Below are 26,875 nucleotides of genomic sequence, written 5' to 3' on the forward strand. Positions count from 1 at the left end.
TTCTCCAATAGGAGAGGGGCAGCTTTGAACTCTTTAACAGCCAACACTCAACCATACCTAGAGGCTGAACACTGCCTTCCAAAGAGTAACTCATCCCACCGGGCTCTCCACCCCTTAAGAGCCCGGAGTCTTTTTTTTTTTTTTTATAATTTTTATTATGCTTTAAGTCAAAGTTTACAAATCAAGTCAGTCTCTCACACAAAAACCCATATACACCTTGCTACACACTCCCAGTTACTCTCCCGCTAATGAGACAGCCCGCTCTCTCCCTCCACTCTCTCTTTTCGTGTCCATTTCGTAACCCCCTCCACCCTCTCATCTCCCTTCCAGGCAGGAGATGCCAACATAGTCTCAAGTGTCCACCTGATCCAAGAAGCTCACTCCTCACCAGCATCCCTCTCCAACCCATTGTCCAGTCCAATCCATGTTTGAAGAGTTGGCTTCGGGAATGGTTCCTGTCCTGGGCCAACAGAAGTTCTGGGGGCCATGACCACCGGGGTCCCTCCAGTCTCAGTCAGACCATTAAGTCTGGTCTTTTTATGAGAATTTGGGGTCTGTATCCCACTGCCCTCCTGCTCCCTCAGGGGTTCTCTGTTGTGTTCCCTGTCAGGGCAGTCATCGGTTGTAGCCGGGCACCATCTAGTTCTTCTGGTCTCAGGGTGATGTGGTCTGTGGTTCATGTGGCCCTTTCTGTAAGAGCCCGGAGTTTTAACAGTGGGCTCACTTACCATCAATCAACCCCATGTTTTTCTTATCTATCGAGTGTCTCTTGAATAAAACACTGTGCTAGAGGAGCTTTCTTTATGCAATAGAGTCACCCCTGAGAAGCTGTGTGTAAGTCAAATGTTTGCACTTGAGTCATATTCAATCCAGCATTTGCTTCTGTGGTAGGGAATAGTTCATTGACAGGAAGGTTCATTTTAATTTAATCTTGAGTTGTTTTTGCAGGAAAGAATAAAGACACTTATAGAAGCAATTAGGGAGGTTAGACTGTGTTCAGGATATGAGAAGATAGGTGTGCAGATGAACTGCTCCTATCATAACTTTCATATAAATCGTAAGCGTCAGAGTCATGACACATAACTACCACCTCTAAATGCTTTGTTAGCTGGCTAAATATTATTCACTGTTCTTCAACTGGTCTTTTGTTAAACTTTTTTGTTATGGAGAATGTTGACCATATAGGCAGAATAGAATAATGAACCACAGGTACTCATCACTGAGCTTCAACAATTATTAACTCTTGGCTCATCCTGTTCAAATGGCCATTAATCATGAAAATCTACTCAGACTGAGAGGAGCAGTCACAAGAGCCACAAGCCCAAAACCAGGAGCAAGGGGACTTGAGCCTCTCCTTTGCAATGGACTTTGTAACTTGAGGAAATCCCCATAAAATAGCTATACTGGTCTCTCCACAGCCTGCCTCTCAGGGCTGCTTTTGAAGGAGCCCATTGACTTGTTACAAAGGCCCACAGTGACAACATCATTGGCTCGGCAGAGTTGGACTCTGGGAGTCCCCACTGAGAGGGGCTTTTTCATGACTTCTATCAGCATTAGTGACTTTGGCACTTACAGTGACTTTGCAGTTTATTCTTGCTTATCCTCAGTTTACTCATCTGAAAGTGGGAATGAGTATAGACCTATACCACCTCAGGATTGTGAGAGGATTAAACAAGATGATGCAAGTGGCAGCTCAGCAGAGTGCCAGACACTTAAGTGCTCAGTAGATTGGACGTAGTATTAGTTTCCTAGGATTGCTTGAACAAATTACCACAAAATGGGTAGCTTAAAGCAACAGAAATGTATTATCTAACAGTTCTAAAGGCCAGAAGCCTAAAATAAAGGTGTCATCAGGGCCACGTTCTCTCTGAAGACTCTAGGGGAAGGTCCTTCCTTTCCTCTTCCAACCTTCTGATGTTCCCAGCAATACTTGGCATTCCTTAACTTGTAGATGCGTTACTCCGATCTCTGCCTCCATCCTCACGTGGCTGTCTTCCCTCTGTGTCCATATCGGTTTCGGTTTCTGTGCCTCTTCTCCTTTTATAAGGACACCCCTCATATTGGATTAGGACCCACCCTACTCCAGTATGACCTCATGTTAACTGATAACATCTTCAAGGACCCTGTTTCAAACAAGGTCACATTCACAGGTACCAGGGTTAGGAACTTCAACATATATTTTGGGGGGACACAATTCAATCCATAACAGATGTTTCGCTTTTTTTTTTTTACATAGTTACCTCCATGGTGCATGTTATTTGTAACTTGTGCTTATATTTATAGTGTTTTCTTCAAGTAATTCTAATGATAGCTCATGGGACTTGACTTTTCTGTCACCACCCTTTCTGTGAGAGAAGTATTCCTTCCCTCCTTCCCCATGACACATATGAGGAGACATGCTTCAGAGAGCCTCATGGCCATCAATGGGAAAGTGCAAGAGCTTAGACAGCTGCAACATTAGAGGGCTAGCAGTCCACACAAGACCATCCTCAACATCTGACACCAACTTCAAGTTCAGAGGGTTCTCAAAATCACCCTTAGTTTGATAATGGACTATAAGGACTTATACAACTCACAGTTATAGCTTATTACGGGAAAAGGATACAGAACTATCAGCCAAGGGAAGACAGAGTCCAGGAAAGTACCAAATACAGAGCTTCCACTGTCCTCTCCCCATGGAGCCATGGGCACATCACTTTGCCAGTATTGACATGTGATGCTATGCATGGAGTATTGCCAACCAGGGAAGCTCACCCAAACTTTGGTGTTCAGAGTTTTTATTAGGGCTTGATCAAATATTGCCCATGTGGCTGACCATTAGTCTCCAATCCCTTTTGGAGGTAGAACCGATATTGCCATGGCCCAATGCCCACAGGTAAACAAAGACCCTTTTCTCAGGCAGGACATTCTAGAGGCCTAGAGATCACGTCCCAGTAACTGAGGACAGAGGCTAGACCTCTCTGTGGACAAGGTTAATTCTTCACTACACAGGATGAGAGTGGGCACAGGTCCCGCCCCAACTCAGGGGCATCCTATAAAGCTCTCATCCTCCGTGGGGGCACTCAGGGCAGTCAGGGCTGCAGGCTTGGCCTGGCCTCACTTCCCCCAGCCTGTGGAAAAGGGGCTCCCCAGGCTCCTCATCCAGCCCCCGAGGGCCAGGGACAGGGAGGACTGCTTGAAGAACACCTGCAGGCTCATCCAGGCTTTTTTTTTGGGGGGGGGGTTGCTTCCATGGTGGTCAGTAGAGCTTCTCAACCCATCAACAATGTGTACATTCCTTCGTGCCTCAGGTCTGTGTAGGGTGGTCCAGGGCCACAGGACCTTGTCCTCACTTACCTAGACTCTGCTCAGACTCTCTTTCAAGGGTAGCACAGTCCCTCAGTTTCCACATCCACATGTGAATTTGTCTCCTTGCAGTTCCCCTTCCCACCAATTCCCCATAACTGGCTGCTGCAGACATGGCCTGGAGGACCTGCTGCCCCTCCTTCCTCTTCCCTTTCCATTCTCATCCTTTCCCAGTTGCTGTAGGCCCTCCTCCACCTTCAGGGTGGAATAAAGTGTCACCCCATGGATGTTGGCCTGGGCTGTCCTCATATAAGAGCCCCCGGGGTCCTCAGCCTCCAGGCGGTGATGGAAGGTGCGTTTGTCTCCAGGGTTGAGGAAAGACAGGACCGGAGGGTGAGGGTAGAGAGGCACTGTTGGGACAGGGAAAGGGTTGGGCACTGCTCCTGGTTCTCCTAGGCAAAAACAGAGGTTCCCCCACCTCAGGGCCTAGACGTGGCATTTCTGAGACTGGCCTCTGAGGGCAGGATCCTTTGGGTGCCAGTAGCCCTTGTCAAGGCATAATCTTCAAGATGTTAAAATCGTAATTCTCACACAAATTGATACTGGTCATGTGTCAATGTTTTCTGTAACTCGTTAATGAAGGAACCAGAACGACAAAGCTGGTCCAAAGAAGGCTGAGATATGTATATTAAAAAAAAACTCTGTTGCCATCAAGTTGATTCCAACTCATAGTGACCCTATAGGACAGAGTAGAACTGCCCCATAGGGTTTCCAAGGAGCGCCTGGTGGATTCAAACTACAGACCTTTTGGTTAGCAGCTGTAGCTCTTAACCACTACACCACTAGGGTTTCCTAAAAGATATGTGTGTGTGTATATATATATAATTTAATTTAAATATTAAATGAATGTATTTATTAAGTATATAATGTTTGTATTTATATATATTAGAGAGAAGAAGAGGGAGGGAGTGAAGGGAAGGAAAGAACGAAAGAGGACAGAAGGGATGAGATGAGAACACTGGAATAAGATTGCTAAATTAGGTACAATGCTAGTTAAAGTCCACAGGATGATAACGCTGTAAACTTTAGGGCTAATTTCTACAGAACAGAAATTATTTACTCCTCTTGACAAATATTATTTGCATCCTATCAGTTTTCTGCAAATTAACACCTAACTTTACAGAGACTGGACCCCAATCAATAGTAAATATGAATCAAAGTTACTTTCCTCTAGAGAATCAGATGACTCGTAGGTGGCTTTGTAACATCATACTCTAGAGTAGTGTTGTCCAATATAAATTTAATGTGAGCCACATATGTAATTTTAAATTTTCTAGTAGCCACATTTCAAAAAGCAAGAAGAAACTGGTAAAATGAATTTTAATAATATATTTTATTTGACCCAGTATATCCAAAATATTATTTCAACCTGCAATCAATACCAAAAAATATTAAGATGTTTTACATTCTTTTTTCCTAAGTCTTTAAGCTCCGATGTGTATTTTACACTTACGGCACATCTCAATTCGGACTAACCACATTTCAAGGGCTCAGTGCCACCTGGGGCTAGCAGCTACCATATTGGATAGCGCAGCTCCAGCGCAGTGCTTCTTAAACTTTAGGGTGCATCAGACTCACCTGGGGGGCTTGTGAAAACACAGGTAGCTGGGCCCCACCTGAAGAGCTCTTGATCCAGCAAGTCTGAGGTGGGGCCTGAGATCCTGCATTTCTAGCAAGTCCCGGGTGATGATGATGCTTTGAAAACCACTATTGTAGAGAGTTTGGAAGGATACACAGCCATCTTTTTGCCTTATTTCCAAGATTGGGGTGATTTTTCTTAACACCTGTCAGGCTGGCAAGGTAGGCAGTGGGCTTCCTGGAGAGCGTTCACATCGGCTCCGCGTCTGACTGGGCAGGCTGCTGCATGGGAGCAACCTCGTGAAAATGGGAGAGATTTCTGCAGCAGCACCATTGACCTAGAGGCTCAGAGGGGAGGGAAAAGGGAAATGACTCAACACCCCCCATGGAGGGCCAGGCCTTGTTCTAGCTGCTTCTTACTCTTCACCACTTTTTAGGTAATGGCAACTAGGCTCAGAAACAGCTGTCCTGAGGTACATCTGCACAGATGGAGGTGCTGGCAGGGCCCTGGGGCTTTCAGGGAGAAGCAGTCCCTGAAGTCTGGAGTGGCCCAAAAATGCTGGCCAGACAGGATGTGGGAATTGGTGCTGGATCCAAAGGACAAGCAAGGGCTTAGGGAAGGGGCAATGAGAGGGCTCCCCTGGGGCAAGCTGGGACCCTGTCAGGAAAGAGCAGCCTGAAGGCTTCGGGAGTTTGCAGTAAAGGATGTCCCCAAGGCTTCCCTGGAAGGCACCTCCACAGGCTCCCACTGCTACCCTCCCAGTTTATGGATGAGGACAGATCCCAGGGATGCAGAAGGATTTACCCAGGCCACACAGTGAGTCAGCCCACATCTCCAGCCCTATCCACGGACACTTCCTCTTGATTCTGTAGGTTTGGGAGTAGGGTTGAGAGCAGTGGGCACATGTCAGAGAAGTGTGTGTCATTTTAGGGTGCATTCCCATGCTTGTTGCATCACTAGTGGTCTCCAAGAGTCAACATGAATCCTCTTAAGAACAGGGACCGTGTCCTATCCTGGTCTTTGCCATCCTTCTAGTACCTTGTAAAGCCCTGAGCACATGAATACTGAATTTAAATGAACTGGTCTGTGACATGTGTATGATTAGGGTGTCTATATTAGAAGTCATATAAATGAGGGATATGTATGAGGTGACTACTATGGGTGTAGAGGTGTCTGTCATGGGATGTCCTTCCTGTAGGGAGTATTTGCATGTCGGTGACCACTATAGCATACACTGTTAGATGAATGGATGTCTACACTGTGTGGGTGTCCTATCTGGAAGCATGTGAGGTGTCTACACCTGGGGGTGACCTATAGGACACCTACACTGTGATGACTACTGTTTGGAGCCATATGAGCTGTCTGCATGTCAGAGTAACATGTAGGAGTATCTTGGGTATCTACACTGTGGGTGTGCTCTGTTTGGGTTCCTGTGGGGTGTCTGCACCTTAGAATGCCCTGTAGGAATATATAGAATGTCTGTACTACATGGAAGTATTTTCTGGAGGTTTTATCTACCTATAGACGAAAATGTTTACTGCTGTAACATCTCTGTGGAAAGAGAAGTAAAGGGAGTTTGCAGAGGGAGCCCATTGTGTTGTGGAATATAACAGGTGCTGAGGGATTTTTTTTTTTTTGAGGGATCAGCAGTGTAGACAGGGGCAGGGTCCCCTGGGAGGTGTATCTCCAGGAGCAGGACTGCTACTAGCTCCCAATAAATGGTTGCCCCCTTAGCACACCTCTGTTCTAGGGGTGGTGCCTGGTCCTCCAGCACTTGGGGACCTCCTCTTGGAGAACTGGGCTTTCAGAGCCTGTGCAAATCTTCCTCTGAAAGTGAATTTCATGTTTGTAGACTTTGGAGGCAATTCTGATGAATCAAATGGGCATTCACAGTTGAGGTCTAAAACCAAAGAGGGCTGGTGAAATGAGGAAACTGACTGGAGGAGCTCCCAGAAAGCCACATGCCAGGACCCATCACACTCACAGTTTGTAACAGGCGTTTCCCTGGGTGAGTGCTGTAGGGGCCTAAGGCAGATACTGATATTATCCTGCATTTACTAATAGTACAACAGCCAGAGCATCATCAGTGGTTACCTTACTGGTGGGTGGCCAGGCCAAGGCCCACCACCCCAGCCAACTGCCTGGAAGGACTGCTCAAGTGCTCAAGGGTTTATCTAAAAAGCAGTCATACCTCATATACTGTGCTTTTTTCCAATTACCATATGGGGAAAAGAAGATACTCACTGTGTATCTGTAAGGTGTGTCTGACATGTACCCCTCATAGTGGGTACAAGCTATGGATGATTAGGTTTTTGCTATGTGTATAATAGATAAAATATGTGGGGGGGAGATCTGCAGTATGTGAAGGAAAAGGGATCTACTTGTGCAGGGGGATGTATGTGTGCAAAGGGATCTGCCGTGGGGGGGATCTGCTGTGGGAGGGAGATCTGCTGTAAGAGGGGATCTGCTGTGGGAGGGGGATCTGCTGTGGGAGGGGATCTGTTGTGGGACAGGAATCTGCTGTGGGAGGGAATCTGCTGTTGGAGGGGGATCTGTTGTGGGAGGAGATCTGTGGGAGGGGGATCTGCTGTGGGAAGGGATCTGCTGTGGGAGGGGATCTGCTGTGGGAGGGGATCTATGGGAGGGTGATCTGCTGTGGGAGGGGATCTGCTGTGGGAGGGGATCCACTGTGGGAGAGGTATCTGCTGTAGGAGAGATCTGCTGTGGGAGGGGATCTGCTGTGGGAGAGAGATCTACTGTGTGGGAGGAGTATCTGTTGTGGAGGGGAGGGCTTTATTATGTGGAACTGGATCTGTTGTGGAGGGGAGGGCTTTATTATGTGGAACTGGATCTGTTGTGGAGGGGAGGGATCTGCTATGTGGGGGGATCTGGTGTGGGGGAGAAGAATCTGCTATATGGGAGGAGGCTCTGCTGTGTGTGATGGCTGTGCAGTGCTTGCAATGACTATTTGAAAAAAAAAAGTTACTATGGAGTCGATTCTAACCCTATAGGACATAGTAGAACTGCCCCATAGGGTTTCCAAGGAGCAGCTGGTGGATTCAAACTGCTGACCATTTGGTTGGCAGCCATAGCACTTAACCACCACACCACCAGGGCTCCTACAATGACTCTATGGTTGGGTAATCCCATACAACATAAAATGGTGTATTAACGGGACACTCTGTTCCATGTTGTTTCTGCATATATAGTATGAGTAATGGGCCTGGACACTGTGCATGATGGGTGTAAACACTGTGTGCAATTAGTATGCTATATAAGTGTGATGAGTACACTCTATATGTGGAGTACATACTGTATACGCTTGTGTGAAAGGTATACTGAGTGTGGTGGATATGCACTGTGTGTGGTGGGTATATTTTGTGAGCAATAATATATAAGGCACACACAGTGTATATAATGATTAGTACCTATATATACTTTATGATAAGATCCCCCTGGCACATAGCAGATTGCCGTCATACCCACCCATTGTGTAGGTGATGGGTATGCTCTAGGGGAGGGATATGCTGTGATAGCTGTGTTATAAGTGTGATAGGTATATGCTATGTGAGACAAATATACTCACTGTGTGATAACTTTACATTGGGTATATGTGAGTACATGCTATCTGTGGAGTACACATTGTATGTGATGAGTATACAGTGTGTTGGGTATAATTTGTGAGTAATAGTATATACAGTATATATAGTGATATACTCTTTATGATGAATGTATGTCGTGTGTGTGACGAGTATACTTTGTTGGACAAGTACGCACTGTGTGGTCCGCACACTGTGTGTAGCGTAGTCTTTGCGTGAGGGACCTACTCCACATGTATCAGGCATGTATATGAGTATATGCAGAGTGTGATGGAAGTATGCGCTGTGTGCCTGAGTGAGAGCAGGCGGATGGAGTCGCCTTCCTGGGAGGGGGCATGGCGGGGGGCAGTGGGATTTTCATCTGTTTCCAGAACCCCCAGACTTCTGAGCTCCCTGACCACCCTGTTTCAGATTCTTCCTCAAGTTCTTCCTCAAATGCAACCAGAACTGCCTAAAGAATGCAGGGAATCCCCGAGACATGCGCCGCTTCCAGGTGGGCTTGGGAAGAGGGCTCCCCCTGCAAACTTGTGCTTTCCTACAGTAGAGGGGAGTCCAGGGGAGGAGAAGGTTGTGGGCCTGAGGGCAGGTCTCTGCCCAGCCAAGTGCCTCCAGGGCCTGGTGTCTGCTGGGGGTGGGGCAGCTTCTTCTCAACCTTATGCCGGCTGCCAAGGGAGGCTTCATTAGAGTCCCACTTAAGGAGATGCTAATTGTGACATTTTTACATGATTAACGACCCAGGTAATTTGCATAGCGTGAAGCGGAGAGCAGCTGCCCTTAGCACTTCCCCAACCGGCACACCCCTCCTTGTGCAGGGGGAGGAGGGAGAAGGAGGCACCCCCAATCTCCTTCCCAGAACTAGGTGGGGGTTCCAGCTGAAGGGTCCCTAGGCTGCCCACCCTGGCTTTCTCCATCCAGACCCTCATTTTAAGACTCCATTTCTGCCTTGGAGCCCCATGGATACAGCCTAGGGAGCTGTGTGCAAAAATAATAGCCCCTCTTTGCCCAAGGAGCCAGAGATTTTTTTCCCCAGGTTTCCTGATTTTTATTGCTGGGGGGGGTGGGGGTCAGTTCCCCTGGGCAGCCTGGGGGTTTTGCCTGACCCAGGTAGTCCCCTTCCATCCTATCAGGGTGGCCAGTCCTGAGGGCCTGAAGCCCAGTTTTTCCCTTCTTCCCCAACCCCCAACCCCCACCCGCAACCCTGCGCTGGATGAACTCCAGCATCCAGCCAATGGCCTCAAGTTGCTGGTTCCCTGCCACAGTCCCATGCCAGGAGCCCCTGAGGGCCCCAGCCAGGCTGTCTTCGGCTCTCTCCGCAGGTGGTGGTGTCCACGACGGTAAGCGTGGACGGACACGTGCTGGCAGTGTCTGACAACATGTTTGTGCACAACAACTCCAAGCATGGCCGCAGGGCGCGCCGCCTGGACCCCTCCGAAGGTCAGGACCCCCAACCCAGCCCCGGCCGTCGCCAGCCCCCAGTTCTGACCTCGGTGCGGGCATCTGACCTGGCTCTTCTCCTGCTTCCCAGCTGCCACCCCCTGCATTAAAGCCATCAGCCCCGGGGAGGGCTGGACCACGGGCGGAGCCACCGTCATTGTCATCGGTGACAACTTTTTCGACGGGCTGCAGGTCGTGTTCGGGAACGTGCTCGTGTGGAGCGAGGTGGGCCACCCCCCCCCGTCTCTTCCGGGCCTTCTGGGCCTCAAGGCTGAGCCCTCCCCTCTCCAGGACGGGACCCACAGGCCTCCCCTCTCCCCTCGCAGCTCATCACGCCCCACGCCATCCGTGTGCAGACGCCCCCGCGGCACATCCCAGGGGTGGTGGAAGTGACGCTTTCCTACAAGTCCAAGCAGTTTTGCAAGGGAGCCCCCGGCCGCTTCGTCTACACAGGTAAAGGGTCCGGCGGAGGAGGGGAGGGAGGCCTAGGGTCGACAGAGAAAGCCCCATCCTGGCTCGGCTCGCCGGAGGGCGCCGGGGCCTGGGAGTCAGCTCCGCCCCACGTGCACGGAGAGCAAAATCCACGGCCTGGCCACGCCCCCCGAGGCGGCTGCTCGGCCCACCTCTACCCGGAACCCTAAGACCCCTCCTCACGCGGGACCTTCTCTTCAGGGACTTCACCTTTCTTTTCCTGGTCTAGCGCTCCTCGGTTCCCCAGGGCGCCGCGAGATCCCCTCCCAGCTCCAAAGTTCTCTCATCCCCACCGCCATACATCTAGGGGGATGTTTGTTTCCAAAGCTGCCCCAAAATGGACTCGCTGTCCACAAATCTTCCCTAGGTCTTTTGGTTTCCCCAGGCACCCCGCGGTGCCCCCCCCCGCCACCCTCCCCACACACCCCCCCGCCACGCATCCTTTGCTTGACTCCAGGGCGAGTCGTTACACAAGACATGCGTGAGAAACAGCCCCTGGAGGTGGCAGCGTAGAATCTCCCCCATCCCCGGCTCATTTGGCCACTGGTCCGGATCTCGCCCCCTTCGTCTTCCTGCCCTGCCCCAGCCCAAGCCCCCCACTTCTCCCCGTCCCCAAAGGATATTCACCGAACCGCTCGCGGGGCACTGGACACCCTGTAGGTCGGGTGCGCCAGCCTATGATGGGGAGGCTGAGCAGTGAACACACTGTGGGGTGGTGGAGAGACACGGTGGAGGCGGCGAATGGTGGGCACAGAAAACTGCCTGGAGGGGGTGTCGGCTAAACTGGGACTGGAGGGGTGAATAGAAGTTAGAAAGGTAAAGATGGGGAGGAAGGGAAGTCCAGGGAGAAGGAAGGGCAAGTGCACAGATAACGGAAGTATGTTAGCTTTGGGGAAAACTAAAGAAAATGCACTGAATCTGGAGTTGGAGTTGGTCTACGAGGCTAGTGAATTAAGTCGGAGCCATGCTGAGGAGGAGGAGGAGGAGACAGGCCGGGTCTGGAGCCTGCTACGTCCTCCCGGGAGCCCTGGGTGTGAGCCATTCCTTTTCCCGGGACGCTGGCAAACCTCTGACCATTAGATGTGCTGCCGAGTCCACCTGAGCTGAAATAAATGAAGTTTGTTAGATTTGTTTGTTTTGTCATAGTAAGCACTTTAAACACGCCGGTAAGACCCAGTCCAAATAGAAAACTCTCCCTCCAGTCCTGCCCGTAGGAATGGAGAAGCTAGTATGTATATAAGGCTTCCTTTTTTCTAACCACAAATGAGATCATATAGTTACATGTGTGTTAACTCCAAGCGCCCGGCACAGTGCATTTTTGTTGACTGAATGCTGCATGTTTGTTGAATGAATGCACGAAGGAAGGAACCGAGGCAACGTCCCTGAGTCTCGCTGACCCATACGCCCTGAGGCAGTCTTCCCGGGGATTTGGGCTGGGCTCCCGGGAAAGGAGGTGTGCTGCGAGGTTCCTGGACTAGCTGCTGGAGTCCTTTGCGTATTTTGTGCCCTGTCTCGGCGCTGGGAGAAGGCGTCCTGAAAACACCACCCCTCTCTCCAGCCCTGAATGAGCCCACCATTGACTACGGATTCCAGAGGCTACAGAAAGTCATTCCCAGACACCCTGGAGACCCCGAGAGGCTGCCCAAGGTACTCTGAGGGGCGCACCCGGGCGGAGGGGAAGGTGTCCTGGGGCGGAGGGGGTGAGCAGGGGCTTCCGGCCCTCTGCCGCTCCCAGGGGCTGCCCTGCCGTCCCGCTGTCTCCTCCCTGCCCCCAGGAAGTGCTGCTGAAGCGGGCGGCCGACTTGGCGGAGGCCCTGTACGGAGTGCCCAGCGGTAACCAGGTATGGCGCCCCTGTCCGCTTCCTCGCACAGCCCGGCCCGAGGCTCTCCCCGACCTGGGGCTTTCCCAGGCCCGGCGCCTGCCGGGTCCTTGCCCTGCTCTTGTCTTCGCAGGAGCTCCTCCTGAAGCGTGCGGCCGACGTGGCCGAGGCTCTGTACAGCGCACCCCGGGCGCCTGCGCCTCTCGGACCCCTGGCCCCGAGCCACCCGCACCCTGCCGTCGTGGGCATCAACGCCTTCAGCAGCCCGCTGGCCATAGCCGTCGGCGACGCCACGTCGGGGCCCCAGCCGGGTGCGTCCCGCCGCCCCTCCCCTCAGCCTCTAGGCGCCCCAACGGCCCCTTCCCTGCTTGCACTGCACCGCTGACCGCCGCTCTCTCGCAGGCTACGCGCGCAGCTGCAGCAGCGCGTCCCCTCACGGGTTCGCGCCCAGCCCCAGCTCGCAGCAGAGCGGCTATGGCGGCGGCCTCGGTGCTGGCCTCGGCGGCTACGGGGCGCCGGGCGTGGCCGGCCTCGGCGTGCCCGGGTCCCCTAGCTTCCTCAATGGCTCCACTGCCACCTCGCCCTTCGCCAGTGAGTGTCCCCTGCCCGCGGGGAGTGGGGATCCGGGCCCTGGGGATCAGAATGGGGCTCATCCCTGTCCCCCAGGCCATCCCGAGGGGTGGGCTTCCGGCGCCTGCCCCATGGGGATCGACCCGACCTGCCCTCAGGCACAAACCCAGCCCTGCCAGCTTGCGACCTCTCCCTGCCATTGGGCGCCTGCCCTCAACCCCACCCTGAGGCTGCACACTCTGGGGCCCTGGGGCCAGAGTCGTTTTCGCACCTTTAGCCCTTTTTGCTGACCCCTGTTGTACACATAGCTTCTAGCCCTGCCATTCTCCTATAACTGACTTTATGGGGCGACGTCCGGCAGGAACCCGGCTGACCGCCACCTTTCCGTCTTAAGCCTGGGTTTCGGGAGGAGGCTAGCGCCCCCTGCCGGAAACCTTTGGGAACTCAAGGTTTAAGAGAAGCCGGCTTCCACCTGCACCCACTCCCCCCAGTAGCCCTGGTCCGAGGAGCCAGGGTCCGCGATAAGAGAGGCACGGTTCCCTGTGATATGACAGGGCCGACCAAACGAGTCCTCTGTTGTCAGACAGAGTGTGCTTATCCACATCGGGAGCTGTGTGACCTTCAGCAAGTTACTGTACTTTTTTTAACCTTAGTTTCTTCTCTGTAAAATGGCATTAATACCACCCCCACCTAGGGTTGTTCTCAAGTCAGAATGTGCCGCTATGGGCAAGGGATCCAGACAAAATTCAGAAAGAGCGTGTGACTTTGCAGTCGCTGACCACCCTCCATCTGGCTTCTTGGGGTGGGGCAGCTCGGAACTAGGCTGATGGGCAACAGGGCTTTTATGCTTTTACATTTTAGCTAGCCACTCCTTCCCACGCTACCTTCCAGAAGAGCATGTTTACAATCCTTAAGTTAAACTATTCAGCAGACATTTATAAAGCACCTACTGTGTGTAAGGAGTCCTGGGTGGTGCAGTGGTTAAGAGCTAGGGCTGCTGACCAAAAGGTCAGCGGTTCAAATCCACCAGTCCCTCCTTGGAAACCCTATGGGGGCAGTTCTACTCTGTCCTATAGGGTTGCTATGAGTCAGAATCAACTCAAGGGCAATGGATTTGGTTTGTTTATTTTCTGGACTGTGTAAAGCACTGGGTTGCAGGGGTAACTCCACCTTTGCTCACCTGCAAGGGGTCTCCCTATCAGTCATATGCGAGGGTGTCCCTCAAGTTCTGGGAGACCCATGGAGCCAGAGCAATAGAGCTGGGTGTGGCTTTGCCTGCAGTTCCTCATCTCTCCCCTGTCCTCTGCCACTGCTGAGGATGAAAAGATCTGGCCACCTGCCTAGTCTTCCTGACTCCTAGGTGCTGTTCTTCCTGGCTTCAGGTTTGAGCCTGGCTCCTTCCTCCTGGCCTGGGATCAACTTCTGGGTCCCGCAGACTACTGTACTGGCATCCACCTAGACATGACCCTTTGGTGTCCCTCTTAGGCCTCTCTCTCCTGGCCATTTGCTCAGGCCAGACTTCACTGCTCCCCACTTCCCTTCAGCTCTGGGAGAGCACACTCACAACCTCCCTCTGGGTGCCTCTCACACCCTGGGCCCTCCCCAGGGCAGAGAAACAGAAGCTTTCTTGGACCAACACTTGTACAGTCTGTAACACCAGTCCATTTACTCACTGCAGTGGAGGAACAGTGTGTGTACCCCAAAGTGCAGAAGCCAGCTCACCTAGGGCCTCCCTACTCAACGAGACAATCAATTCTAGAGCTCTTAATCCACAGTTCCAGCATCAGCTGGAGCTGGTGCCTACCTAGGCTGGAGATGCCCTGGACTCACCCAAGGGTCAGTCCCATTTCATGAAATTGTCTTGACCACTGCTCACCCAGCTCTTCAACTCCCTGTATGCAGAGTGCTTTTTTGCACAACTCCAGAGGGTGCCATTCCCATTTCATTTGCCAAGGTGTGCCTGAGATGACATCCAGAACTGTCCCAGCCAGAGGACCTGGGGCTGTCTGCTTGGGCCTCCTCTCAGCCTTCTGCTTTGGCCACCAGCAGCCCTGCCACTCAGCCCCGAGCTCTTCTGGTCCCTTTGGATCTCTGGCCTGGGCTCAAATGGCCCCTCCTGGACTAACCCACAACTCCCAGGGGCTATCGCAGCTGTAAAATGTGGCTGTGATCCCTGAGCCTGCAGGGATGTGGTACATTTTCTGACTTTTAAGCTCAAGCCCTCCATGGGGCTGCATGGGCCTCACCAACCCGTGGTGAGAATGTCTTAAAGGCTCTGTCCTCCTGGTGGCCATCCATGGGGGTGAGGATATTTGCAACAAGGGCAGCTGTTGAAATCACCATTGTGTCAGGATGGGGGAGTGTTCTGATGCCAAAGGCAGTCCCCTCAGGCTATTGGTTTCCTCCAGGAACTCATGTGTCCCCCGCCTCCCCCCCAGTGCTGGCAACACTCAAATCATAGCCTTAGTGGTATTTAGAAGAGAGGCAGGGAGTTGGTTTTGATAAGGGTGTAGAAAGGTGGGATCCAGAGATGCCCTGGGCAGAAGCCTCCAGGAGAGGGGGCTACAGGAAGGAGAGGCAGACAAAACATGTGTGCAGGAGGCTCCTTGCTGATGCCCAGGAGGGAATCCACAGCCCTGGGTAGCTAGAGGGTTGGAGAAGATGATTTGGATCTCTGCACTATTTTTTTTTTTAATTGACCAGCTGGAGGAGGAAGGTAAGGAGAGCTCTAGGTCCCAGGCTGAAGATGACAAGACCCTGCCTTAAGCTATTAAGCTGGAAGGGAACAAAGTGTCAGGGGGAGGGTGATGGACAGAGTGTGGAGGATATTGGTAAGGGAAACATGTTTGTGAAGGACGTTAGGATGCCATTGTGTGAGCTGTGGTCCTGGATAGAGAGGCCTTATAACAGGAGCCTGTATGTACCCCAGACTTCAACCTGAACCACTTGCCCTAGCTCTCTGAATTTTGATCCTTGACTTGAACCCCAGGATCCTTAAATATTTCTTAGCATCTCAGAATCCCAATGGTTTTCAGCAGAAATCCTAACCTATTCCATTTCCTGCTCATCCCTCATCTCAGGGACATCTCAAGTATTTGGTTTTGTTGAGCCTTTTAGCTTTGTTTTTACCTGGCTAGGAAGGATCTACAGAACCCTCAAGAAGGTGAGGGTTAGCCAAGGACAACCTCCCAGGACCCCTGAGGCTCCCAGCCTGCCTCCAGACCCATTCCTGTCCTGGTCTCCCCAGAGCCCTACCAGCCCCTAGTGAGGTCTGAGCCTGGTGCCCAGGTCAGCAGCCCATGTGGGGCCCACTGTCCATGTTAGGGCCCCAACCGAGTTGCTCACTCTGGTGCTGTTTCCCTGTTGTGTCTCCCACCGCCTTCCCTGCTGCGCCTGCCCCTCCCCGCCCCGCTCCGGAGTCATGCCCTCTAGCCCCCCGCTGGCCGCTGCCTCCTCCATGTCCCTCCCGGCCGCTGCCCCCACCACCAGCGTCTTCTCCTTCTCGCCTGTCAACATGATCTCCGCTGTCAAACAGAGGAGCGCCTTTGCCCCCGTGCTGCGCCCACCTGGCTCCCCGCCCCAGGCCTGCCCCAGAACCCATGGAGAGGGACTTCCAGGTAAGTGACCCATACTGCCCCTCTCCAGTGGCCAGAGGGGGGAGCCCTAAGGGAGCAGCTGAGCTTGGGGAAGGATGGGGATGGAACAACCATATGTCACCAGTACTCATGCTGGTTGACCAGTTCTCCTTGAAGAACCTGGGGGGTACAGAGCAGGTAGCCCCATAGGGGTCCAAGGGAAGTCCATCTGGACACTGCTTTCTTGGGTCTCACAGCTTGGGGTGCTCAGCACTCTGGATGGGATGCTACCAACTGACCACTGGCCCCAACCCCAGAGAGGGGCAGGTAGGTAAGGTCCCCAGGCTGCACATGGCTTATGGTTCCTCTCTGCTTGGTTACGACAGACCAGCCTTTTGAGGATTCTGAAAAGTTCCACTCCCCAGCCCGGGGACTTCAGGGCCTGGCATACTCCTAATCACGGTAGGTCTCTGAGTCTTGCCACTTCCCCTGGCCCTGGGATGGGCCCTCTATCCAAAAGGCCTTAGCAGGGATGGGGGTTGGGGGTCCAGGTTTCCCTCTCCAGGGCTCATCCAGACAACTGTCTGAGCCACATAGCCCATCCGAGTGGCCCAAGCTGAACAGATGGAGAGAAGTAGCTTCCTGTCCCCTCCTTGGCCAGCCTTCCTCCAGGGCCTCCTCTCCCTCTCGCCAACAGGTCTGCAGGTGTTGTCTCCGCTGAGCCTGGGCTAGAGGTTCCTCCAGGACTCACACCTATGTCCTGGATGGCAGCACAGGCAGATGCAGGACCGTGAGCCAACCTCAACCCCCGGGCCTGACCTGGAGAGACCTCCTCACCATGCCCAAAGTCCCACCAGCCCCACAGGCTTCTCTCACCTCCCTTTCTCTGGGCTGGTTGGAAGCCCCAACACTGTGCTGATGCTCTTGGCAGGAGAGCATCCTGGAGGAGGAGCCGGGATGTCGGGCCTCACTTACTGGGTTGGTTCCTCTGGAAGAGATGGATCTCATACAGACCAGGGCCATTGGGTGAGGGGAGCATGGGATGGAACAGCTCAGGGAGAGGTGGCCTAGGAAGGTCCTGTTTGCATCTGACCCATCTCAACAGGCCCAGCATCCCAACTTCTCTCCAGGGCAAAGGGTGGTGCCCAGCAGCCTTAGGAGGCCTGCCCAGGCTCCCATGGAGCTTCCCAAGGCCGCTTGACTCTGTGGCTGCCTCCACTCTCTTTGAGTCCTGAACATTCATGCTTGCCACATCATAACTCCCAGTGGGAACTCTGGGCCTGGAGGGCGCAGAAGAGGGAGCGTCCGGCCCACACACACTGACTCAGTTTGGATGGAATGGACCAAGATGACCCCCAGGTGGCCTCATGCTTGGCTCTTCAGAGTTTGGAGAAATCAGAACAATAAACACAGATGCAGGTGGCCACTAGGTTTCTCTTGCCTGCTTTCTTGGCGTGGGCCTTCGTCTCTCAGTGGTTCTGCAGCTCTTATGGGGCCGCTCCAAACCATGCCTGCTGGACAGCCATCTTGTACCTTCACCTGAGCAACTATACTCTGCCCTGTGTCTGTTCTTGGGTACTAGGGGGGCAGAGATGGGGCAGGCCCCAGGCCTGAGGACCCAGGAGATGGGCTAGGCCCTGAAGCTCTGGGACCGTGGAGCACGATCTGGCTGCTGAGGAGGCTTCAGTGTCCCAGCTGTCTGGCCAGGGCCAAGGTGGGGGTTGTCAGAAGGACATTGCTGGGAACCAGGGAACACAGTACCCAGATGCGCAGAGACCCAGAAGTGAGGTCCAGTTCCAAATGTAGGCTGAGCCTCACCTGGGTGAGCAGGCAGCTTTTGGCTGTCTGTCTGAGCCATCTTCCAACCACCCTCTCCTCAGGACTAGGCACCTTCTTGCTGAGCCACCTCAGAGTTTAGGAGGAAGGGTGGTGAAGAGGCGAGATTCCCAGACCCATTCACCCCCCCGCACTTAATCTGAGTCATCCCTCTGAGACATTTCCCCTGGACCCCAAAGGTCTGGCTGTCTGACCCTGGAAGCCACTTGTCTGACCCACGCTCTGGGGAGACCGATGTCCAACCACAGGCCTCAGGCTTTCCTCTTCCTCCTCCTGGCAGCGCTGCCAGGCTCTGGCCTTCAGAACCTGTGCTTCCCTGATCCGTGTGTTCATGCCCTGAAGCCCTCTGGGCAAACACCTGCCAAGGCTGATCCTGTCCTTCAGAGGCTTCCAGGTCCTTCTCTTGTGTTCTTGGGTAACACCTGGGACTCACCTGGGACCCATGACAGGGTGTTTTAGTCTGGGTTCTTTAGAGGAGCAAAGCCAGTGAAATGGCTCATGCAATTGTGGGGGCCAGCAAGTCCCAAATTCGTGGGTGAGCCAGCAAGCTGGAGACCTCTGCTGGCTCACAGGGTTACAGAGGTGGGCTAAGCCAAAATCTGCAGCTCAAGTGGCAGGCTGGAGTTTTTTTTAATATTATTATTATTATTGTCAGAGCTGGAGGAAAATGTAGAACAAAATTCAAACTCACAAAAGAAGACCAGACTTACTGGTCTGACAGACTGGAGAGACCCCGAGAGTATGGCCCCCGGACACCCTTTTAACTCAGTACTGAAGCCACTCCTGAGGTTCACTCTTCAGCCAAAGATTAGTCAGGCCCATAAAACAAACAATAATACACATAGTTCAACCACATATACAAGACTCAATGGGCACACCAGCCCAGAGGGAAGGATGAGAAGGCAGGAGGAAGCAGGAAAGCTGGATGAATGGAAATGGGAAACCCAAGGTCAAGAAGGGGAGAGTGTTGACATGTCACGGCATTGGCAACCAATGTCACAAAACAATATGTGTATTAATTGTTTAACGAGAAACTAATTTGTTCTGTAGATCTTCACCTAAAGCACAATAAAAGAAAAAAACTGGTGTTTTTGGTGAAAGTTTATACAGCAAACTACATTCCCATTTGACAATTTGTATACAAATTTCTAAGTGACATTAGTTACATTTTATACAATGTGCCAACATTCTCATTAATTCTGTTCTGGTTGTTCCATTTCTAGTGCTCTGGTTTCGCTGCCCCCTATCTTCTCCTCTTTGCTTTAGAGTGATTGTTGACCTTTTGGTCTCATACAGATGTTTTTTTAATGAAGCACTGTGCTCATGGGTAATATGTTTCATTTTGTGTGCCAATCTGTTATTTTACTAAAAGGTGACCTCAGAGGATACATAGTTTTAGTTCAAGGTTTAAAGAGTATGTCAGGGCGATAATCTCAGGGAGTCCTCTATTCTCAACTGATCCGGTAAGTCTGGACTCTTTAAGAATTTGAGTTCTCTTCTGCATTTTTCTCTCATTCTGTCAGGATCCATCTATTGTGGTCCTGATCAAAACAGTCAATAGTGAAAGCCTGGCACCATCTAGTTCTTCTGTCTCAGTGCAGATGAGACCATGGCTCGTGTAGTCTATTAGCCCTGTAGACTAGTTTCTTTTCTGAGACTTTGGTCTCCTTCTTTCTCTTTTGCTACTGACAAGTAGAGATCAATAGTTGTATCTTAGATGGCTGCTCGCAAGCTTTTAAGAGCCCAGATGCTGTTCACCTCACTAGGATGCGGAACATGAACTCTGGGAACTGTGTTATGCCAGTTGACAGAGCTGTCCTATGAGACTGATGTCATAAGCCTTAACCCAGAAAACCAACCTCGCAAGATGTTTGGTTATGTCTGAGAAGTATCTATAACTGTGTCCTCTATGAGTATATATGCAAACTCACACATATCTGTATGTGCACATACAGATACTTATATCTGTGCACACATAGGTACACACCTGCATCTATCCATACACACATACATATGTGACCATACACTCGTTTCTTTGGTTATTGTTGGTGTTCAGGCTGAAGCCTTCTGCAGACTTATGTCTCAAGAACCGGAGATCAGACAATAAGAAGAGTAAAAGGTCAAGAGAGAGTGAGCCTTGCCAGAACATCCATTTATATACTGGAGAGTCATAGCCTAGCCAAGCTGGCACATAACATTAACCATCACACAGGGGTAACCTCCTGGGCATCCTGCCTGATTCTCAGTGCTCCCCCGCCCTTCTGCTTAGTTTCTGCTTCCAGCCTGTCTTCTTACAGAACCCAAAGCCTATGTGCCCAAGACCTGTTCCATTCAGGCTCTAAGCAGGCCCTCCTGGTCTGAACACTTGGAAAGCTCTGTGCTGGGTCCAGGTGGTAACTTGAACGTCTATTCTTGGGACAGGTGGTCACACCCTGTTTCCTGGGATGGGTCAGATAATATGATTGATATACATGAGATATGATATCTGTCCTCAGAGATCTTACAACACTATGTTCAAGCCACCACTCGAGTCACCCCTGACCTCTGCCTCACCACAGTAGACATAATCAATGATGTTCTTTCCCACGTTTCTTCATTTCAGTTCCCGTAGAAACAGCCAGAGACAAGTTCCCTGCTGGAGAACTCTGGAAGACAGTGTAGAACACACCTCAGAATTTTCCCACCCAAGGGGAAGAGACCTGGGATATTGAACCTCCAGCCCTCATCTGTCATTGGGTAAGGGCTGTTACCCTAAATTAATTCTCTGGCACTTCTGCCCTGTCCCTTCCACCTGCATAGAGAAAAAAGTCACCAGTTAGATAGTCACAATGCTTGCCATGGGATATCAGAAGCAAATACTGGAACAGCAAATCCAGTGGCACATGGAGAGGGCACCAACAGCCTCTGCTATGTCACAAAACCACCAGGATTACAGAGTCCTTTTCAACACAGCTACCACCCACTGATCACAGCTGTCACTTGAGATCAAAACTGTCAACCAAATTGGGTAGATATCACACCAGGCCTTTTGTGGCCAAAAAAAAAAAAAAAAAATCACTGAGAAGTGAGTCAAACTGGACCATAAACCATGGGTCACACATCAGCTCATTAGCAAAGTCTGGGCAACTGTTTGGGTCTCTGGCATCTCCAACAAAACAACTGGGGCATTTTCTGGCCTTCACAGGTAGAACACCTTCCTGGACTCCCCACACCCATTAGTTAAATGGAGTTCCATTTTAAATGGTGGTTCCAGCAAACTTGAGTCTGAGGACGATGTTAAGCTAAGTGGCAGAAGTTCAACCTTGATCTTATATAAATCTATAGAAGAGACCCCGCTACCCAACAGTTGCTATCAGAGAGCCAGGTTTTAGGTTAGATACAGCCTTGAGGCCTTGTACACAAGATAGAACTGATTGGCTCATCAAGACTGATCTGTATAGGTGCTGAGCATCTCAGACTTGTGATACATATCCTAGTCCTAACTCCAATGCCTGAGTTTATATTGGTCACGATGGTGTCAGTCACAGTGGAATGGAGGTTGCCTTAGTTTGGATTCCCCCTAGAACAGATCTTGAGACAAGAATTTGAGTCCGATAGTTTACTTGGGAGGCGACCCCAGGAAGCATCAGTGAGGGAGCAGGGAAGTGAGACAGGAAAGGGAAGAGTGTATTGTTGAGAAAGTTACTACTGTGGGTTTTCTAGAGCTTAATCCCACTGGGGAGCCCTGAGTGACAGTATAAAACACATGCTTTAGAGATTTCCCACCTGAAAGGTGAGAGAGCTGGGGTATTTATACACCAACTCCTGTCAGTCAGTGGTTGAAGGCTTCTGAGAGGAATGGAAAGGGAACACTAACTTTTTGGCACTTCCAGTCTGCTCTGTGGGTGGCAAAACAGCCCCCAGTGGCTAGAGGAAGTCCTCAGGCAAAGAGATGCAGGTGCTGGCAGCTGAAGGTCAGGCAAGTGTACACGGAAGAGGTAAAGGTGAGGGATATATGTGGAGTGCACCAGAGTCTTCCCTGGAGGTGGCCTCTGGAAGTCATCCAGTGGAAGAAGTTTATAGTGGTCATGAGTTTTCCTTTATCTGCAGATTCCACCTCTCCTGGGACCAGGTGACAGAAATTCTGCCCAGGCTATTTCTAGTTGAGGCACCAAGATCTTCAGGTGACAAAGGAAACCCTCTCAGTGTCAGCTCACCTCCAGGGTTTTTTTTCCACAGGGCCAGGTGGCAGATGAGCATGATGGGAGTCAGACACTTGGCCTCTCACCCTTCAGAGAGAGCATCTCCAGGAAATCCTCTGCTTTTCTCTCTCAAAAGTTTCCCAGCAGAACAAGCCACTGTGTTCTGCATCGCACCCTGGGGGTTGGGCAACTTCTGAGGCTCCATTTGGCTCAGACAGGGCCCACTGTGGACAGGCCTCATTGGTTAAGGGGAGACAGGCCGGCTGACTGTCCTGTAGGAGGTCCTTCTCCTCATCCATACCCATATTGGTGGGGCTCTTACCTTCTCTCAAAAACAAAAATTTCCCAGAAAAATGGAAATTGTGTGCAGTGAGGCAATGGTGGTCTTCTCAATAACTGGTGTTTGTGTCAATTGGACATTCATATAAAAAAAAATTAAACTTGACCTCTACTTCACACCATACACAAAAATCAATTCCAGATTGGTATGGGTTTTGCTGTGTATATTTTCAACAGTGATAAAATAAAATAAAATAAAATAAATCAATTCCAGGTAGACTGTGGATCTAAATGTGAAAGCTAAAACAATGAAGCTTCATGCTGTTGAAGATAGTCTAGAAACCTTGTGCCAGAATGACCTCTAAGGTCTATTTCCCCACCCACACCTCCAAGTGTAGAATAAGGCAACGGTAGAATGTTCCAGTGGACCCTAAATTCTCTTTTCTCTTCCCTAAAATAACTTTTCTAGATAGGAAAAAGATCACAGATCATAGTGTCTTTCTCTCCGAGAAGAGATAGGCTGTTCGCAGTTGGTGATTCTCTGAAGCTCCTAGCTAATGTGCTTAGAGTGGCCACCTTGCCCACCTCCATCCACTCCTTTGCACTTACACCCTCAAGCTTGCTTCTTCTGATAACACTTCAGTGGCAGTAACAACACCTACTGGGTAATGGCAGGGAATGAGCCACCTCCTTTAAGCCAAGTCTGGTGTTCACAAGAAGACCCCCAGCATGAGGGTCCTAATGGGTATGGGACACATTAAGCATTCCTGTAGACTTTAGATCTGCCCCATCACTTCTTTAATATTCCCCTTTTCTTCACTCTCATTATAGGATTCCTGATGAATAGGACTTCCTAATTGAGTATAGCCCAAGTTATCAATCTTTTCTTTATGATTAGTGCTGCTTATATCTTGTTTAAAAAATCTTTACCTACCTCACAATCAAGAAGATATTTTAGAAGCTTTATTGTTTTTAGCTTTTATATTTAGATCCACAACCCACCTGGAATTGATTTTTGTGTATGATGTGAGCTAGGGGTCAAGTTTAATTTTTTTTTTTCATATGGGTAGACAATTGACCCAGCAACATTTATTGACATGACCATCTTTTCTCCACTGCACTGCAGTAACACCTTGGTCATAAGTCAAATGTGCATATATGTGTGGATCTGCTCTGGATTTTCTACTCTGATCCGTTGCGCTTTTTGTCTCTCCTTATACCGGTACTACACTATCTTAACTACCTTAGATTTTTAGTAAGTTTTTATATCCAGTAAGGTAAATCCTCCAACTTAATTCTACTTCGTGTTTATCTTGGCTTCATTAGAGCCTTTGCATTTCCAAACAAATTTTATACATGCTTTATTAACATTCATTTCTTTAAAAACTCATTGGAATTTAACTGGAATTGTATCAAATTTATAGATCAATTAATGGAGAATTGACTTCTTTAAAGTACTGAGTAGTTCAATCTATGAATATTGTAGATCCCCCCATTTATTTAGATCTTTCAAAATTTCTCTTAATAGCATTTTATAAGTATGTGGAAGTCTTGCACATCTTTTATTGGATTTATTCCTAAGTATTTTATTATTTTATGCTGTTGTAAATGGTATCATTTTCTTAATATCATTTTCTGTTTGTTGCAGGTATAAAGAAATACAATTGATTTTTTGTACAACGACCTTGTGGGCTGAGGGAACAGAGGCCTTCCGGACTCAATAGGTCCTTGTGTTTCTCTTGCAAGAATACACAGAGGAGACAATTTTGGATTTAGCTCTAACAGGTTTATTTTACTTATGACAAGTAAAAGGAGTCGGTGGGGGCTTATGCCTCTCCAAAAGACTGACTCGAAAAGGGAAGCAAGGCTAGGGCTTATATGGGTTCGGTGGAGACAGTAGAGCAATGAATATTTAGTGGGTTTCTTTCAAGGGGTGGGTACTTCTCAGAATGGCGACACATACTAACTAGGTTGCTTGTGCATCTGGAATCCAAGACGGAGCCTGCTGATACTCAAGTTGGAGTCCTCTCGGCAGCCCTTTCGCACTGATCTTCGGCACTACATTGCCATCTTTGGCAAACTAAGGAAGGTTAAACAGCGGTCACACTTTGTTCTTCTGCATATGTGGAACCTGTAAAAGGGGAAAAAAACCAAAATCAAACCCAGTGCCGTCCAGTCGGATTCTGACTCACAGCGACCCTATAGGACAGAGTAGAACTGTCCCATAGAGTATCGAAGGAGCGCCTGGCAGATTCAAACTGCCGACCTTTTGGTTAGCAGCCATAGCACTTAAACTCTATGCCACCAGGGTTTCCTTAAAAGGGGAAGGGACTAGAAAAACACTAAGAAGGAGACAGTAATTCATGGGTTGTTTCAACCTTATCTCATGTTGACAGGATGTGATTCCTGTTTTCCCAACTTCTAGATGGTAATCTTTTAACAGCTGTTTTTATTCCTCCAGTACAGTTAACCCTATCTGTCTCACATGTATACAGGAACCTTGATTAGCTCCCTTTAGTGATATTTATCCATAGATTGTCTTGGATTTTCTTAAGTAAACAATCATGTCATCTAAAAATAAGGGCAGTTTTATTTCTTCACTTCAAGAGTTTCTTTTTTTTTTTTTTGCCTAAATGCACTGTTTGGAACCTCCAGTAGAATGCTGAATAGAAGTGGTGATAGTGGGCATCTTCATTTTCTTCCTGATCTCAGAAGGCAAACTTTTAACACTTCACCATTAAGTACCGTGTTTGATTTTATAACTATCTTTCTATTCCTAATTTTCTAAAAGTTTTTTTTAATTGTAAACTGAATGTTATGAAATGCTTTTCTGCATATATTGAGATGATCATATAACTTTCTCCATTTTTTTTTTTATGTACTGAATTACATTAATGTTAAACCATTGCATTAACTGGTTAATTATGTGCTTAATGATAAACTCTTGTATACTCTTTACCCAGGCTATACCAGTTATACCAATTGTTAACATGTAGCCACATTCTCTCTCTGTCTCCCAAAGGTACCCCACTGGCCCTCGCCCTTTCTCACCTCCCATCTCTTCCCAAGAAGCTAGGCTTCTGTGAAGCAAACCCCAGAGCTCTGCAGACCACCTCAGCACTTCACCCTGCCATTCAGCCTCTCTGCAACTTTCTTGAAGTGGGAAAGGGAAAAACACAAAAAGGACAAACAAATGAATTTCTCACTAAGCCATTCCACCTCAGTGGTAACCTGTCTCTCCCCAGCTGAACTCTTAGCTCTGGGTCCTCTCTGTTGGAATTCTAGAAGTGTACCGGTGGGTCATTCATCCAGGAACTGCTGCCTCCACTCACTTCCCAAAGGCCAAGGTTTCCAAACCTCCCCCTCCTTGGCTCAGCCTCCCTGAAAGGGAGCACAGAGTGGCAGCCTCCAGGTGAGCGGGAGTTTCTGGATTTGGAGCTGCAGGGACTGCCAAGGGGAACCGTGGAAGGGCTCTGAGTGCCCAGGTCCCCACTGGAGACAGAACAGAAAGAGATTTCATGACTCTAAAGATGCAGAAAAGGCTTCCCAGCTGGGCAGTAAAAACAGTTTTTGCACATTCCTTTTGACTATTCTATTCCTTGAGAGAGAAGGAGCCAAATGTTTAAAACGGAAAGGAAAAACGCCTTCAAGTAGCAGGTTTGTTGTTCTTTGAGGCTCAGCATCCTACCCAAAAAACCAAATCCATTGCTCTTGAGTTGATTCCACCTTATAGTGATCCGATAGCGCAGAGTAGAACTGCCCCATAGGGTTTCCAGGACTGTAAATCTTTACAAAAGCAAACTGCCACATTTTTATTCTGTGGAGCAGCTGGTGGGTTCAAACTGTCAATCTTTTGGTTAGCAGCCAAGCACTTAACCACTGTGCTGCCAGTTCTCCTTCCAGCATCCTAGCATCTCATTTCTCCAGAGAGTTTTCCACCCCCTCCCCTGCCAGCCTGAAAGTAAAAGTGGCCCCTGATGCACCCTTGGTTGTGGGGTAGTCCCCTCAGGCCAGGGGCACTGGCTGAAACTGGGGAAACTACTAGACTGCTGGGGCCTGGGGAGGGGAGGTGTGGATGCCTCCCCATGGCAGGTAAAGTGTTGTCTGGCACTGCAGACAAGGGCCACTCCATACAGGGGGCAGCTATCATGTGATTCTGTTTTCTGAAGGCCTTACTCAGGCTAGA

General features: G+C 50.0%; 1 protein-coding gene across 6 annotated transcripts in view; it reads left to right on the top strand.

The window, feature by feature from the left end:
- Nucleotides 1-25,160, top strand: part of EBF4 (EBF family member 4) — a 67,892-nt gene extending 42,732 nt beyond the window's left edge. Inside the window, exons 7-19 of one of the 6 annotated variants that reach the window (XR_007515427.1) lie at nt 8,935-9,016; nt 9,840-9,957; nt 10,049-10,182; nt 10,284-10,410; nt 11,987-12,075; nt 12,204-12,269; nt 12,382-12,559; nt 12,651-12,839; nt 16,238-16,435; nt 16,780-16,855; nt 17,091-17,371; nt 20,832-20,965; nt 24,338-25,160. Coding sequence is in view for 4 of the 6 variants with exons in the window: in XM_049869524.1 (XP_049725481.1) it covers nt 8,935-9,016; nt 9,840-9,957; nt 10,049-10,182; nt 10,284-10,410; nt 11,987-12,075; nt 12,204-12,269; nt 12,382-12,559; nt 12,651-12,839; nt 16,238-16,435; nt 16,780-16,850 (1,252 nt within the window). In the remaining 2 variants the exon portion in view is untranslated. Of the gene's footprint in view, nt 1-8,934; nt 9,017-9,839; nt 9,958-10,048; nt 10,183-10,283; nt 10,411-11,986; nt 12,076-12,203; nt 12,560-12,650; nt 12,840-16,237; nt 16,436-16,779; nt 16,856-17,090; nt 19,270-20,831; nt 20,966-24,337 lie in introns of those variants that run through there. The other 5 variants (XR_007515428.1, XM_049869524.1, XM_049869523.1 and 2 more) reach the window with 5 other exon arrangements.
- The last annotated feature ends 1,715 nt before the right edge of the window (nt 25,161-26,875 follow it).

The sequence above is a fragment of the Elephas maximus genome, chromosome 25, assembly GCF_024166365.1.
Source record: "Elephas maximus indicus isolate mEleMax1 chromosome 25, mEleMax1 primary haplotype, whole genome shotgun sequence".
Taxonomy (NCBI): Eukaryota; Metazoa; Chordata; class Mammalia; order Proboscidea; family Elephantidae; genus Elephas; species Elephas maximus.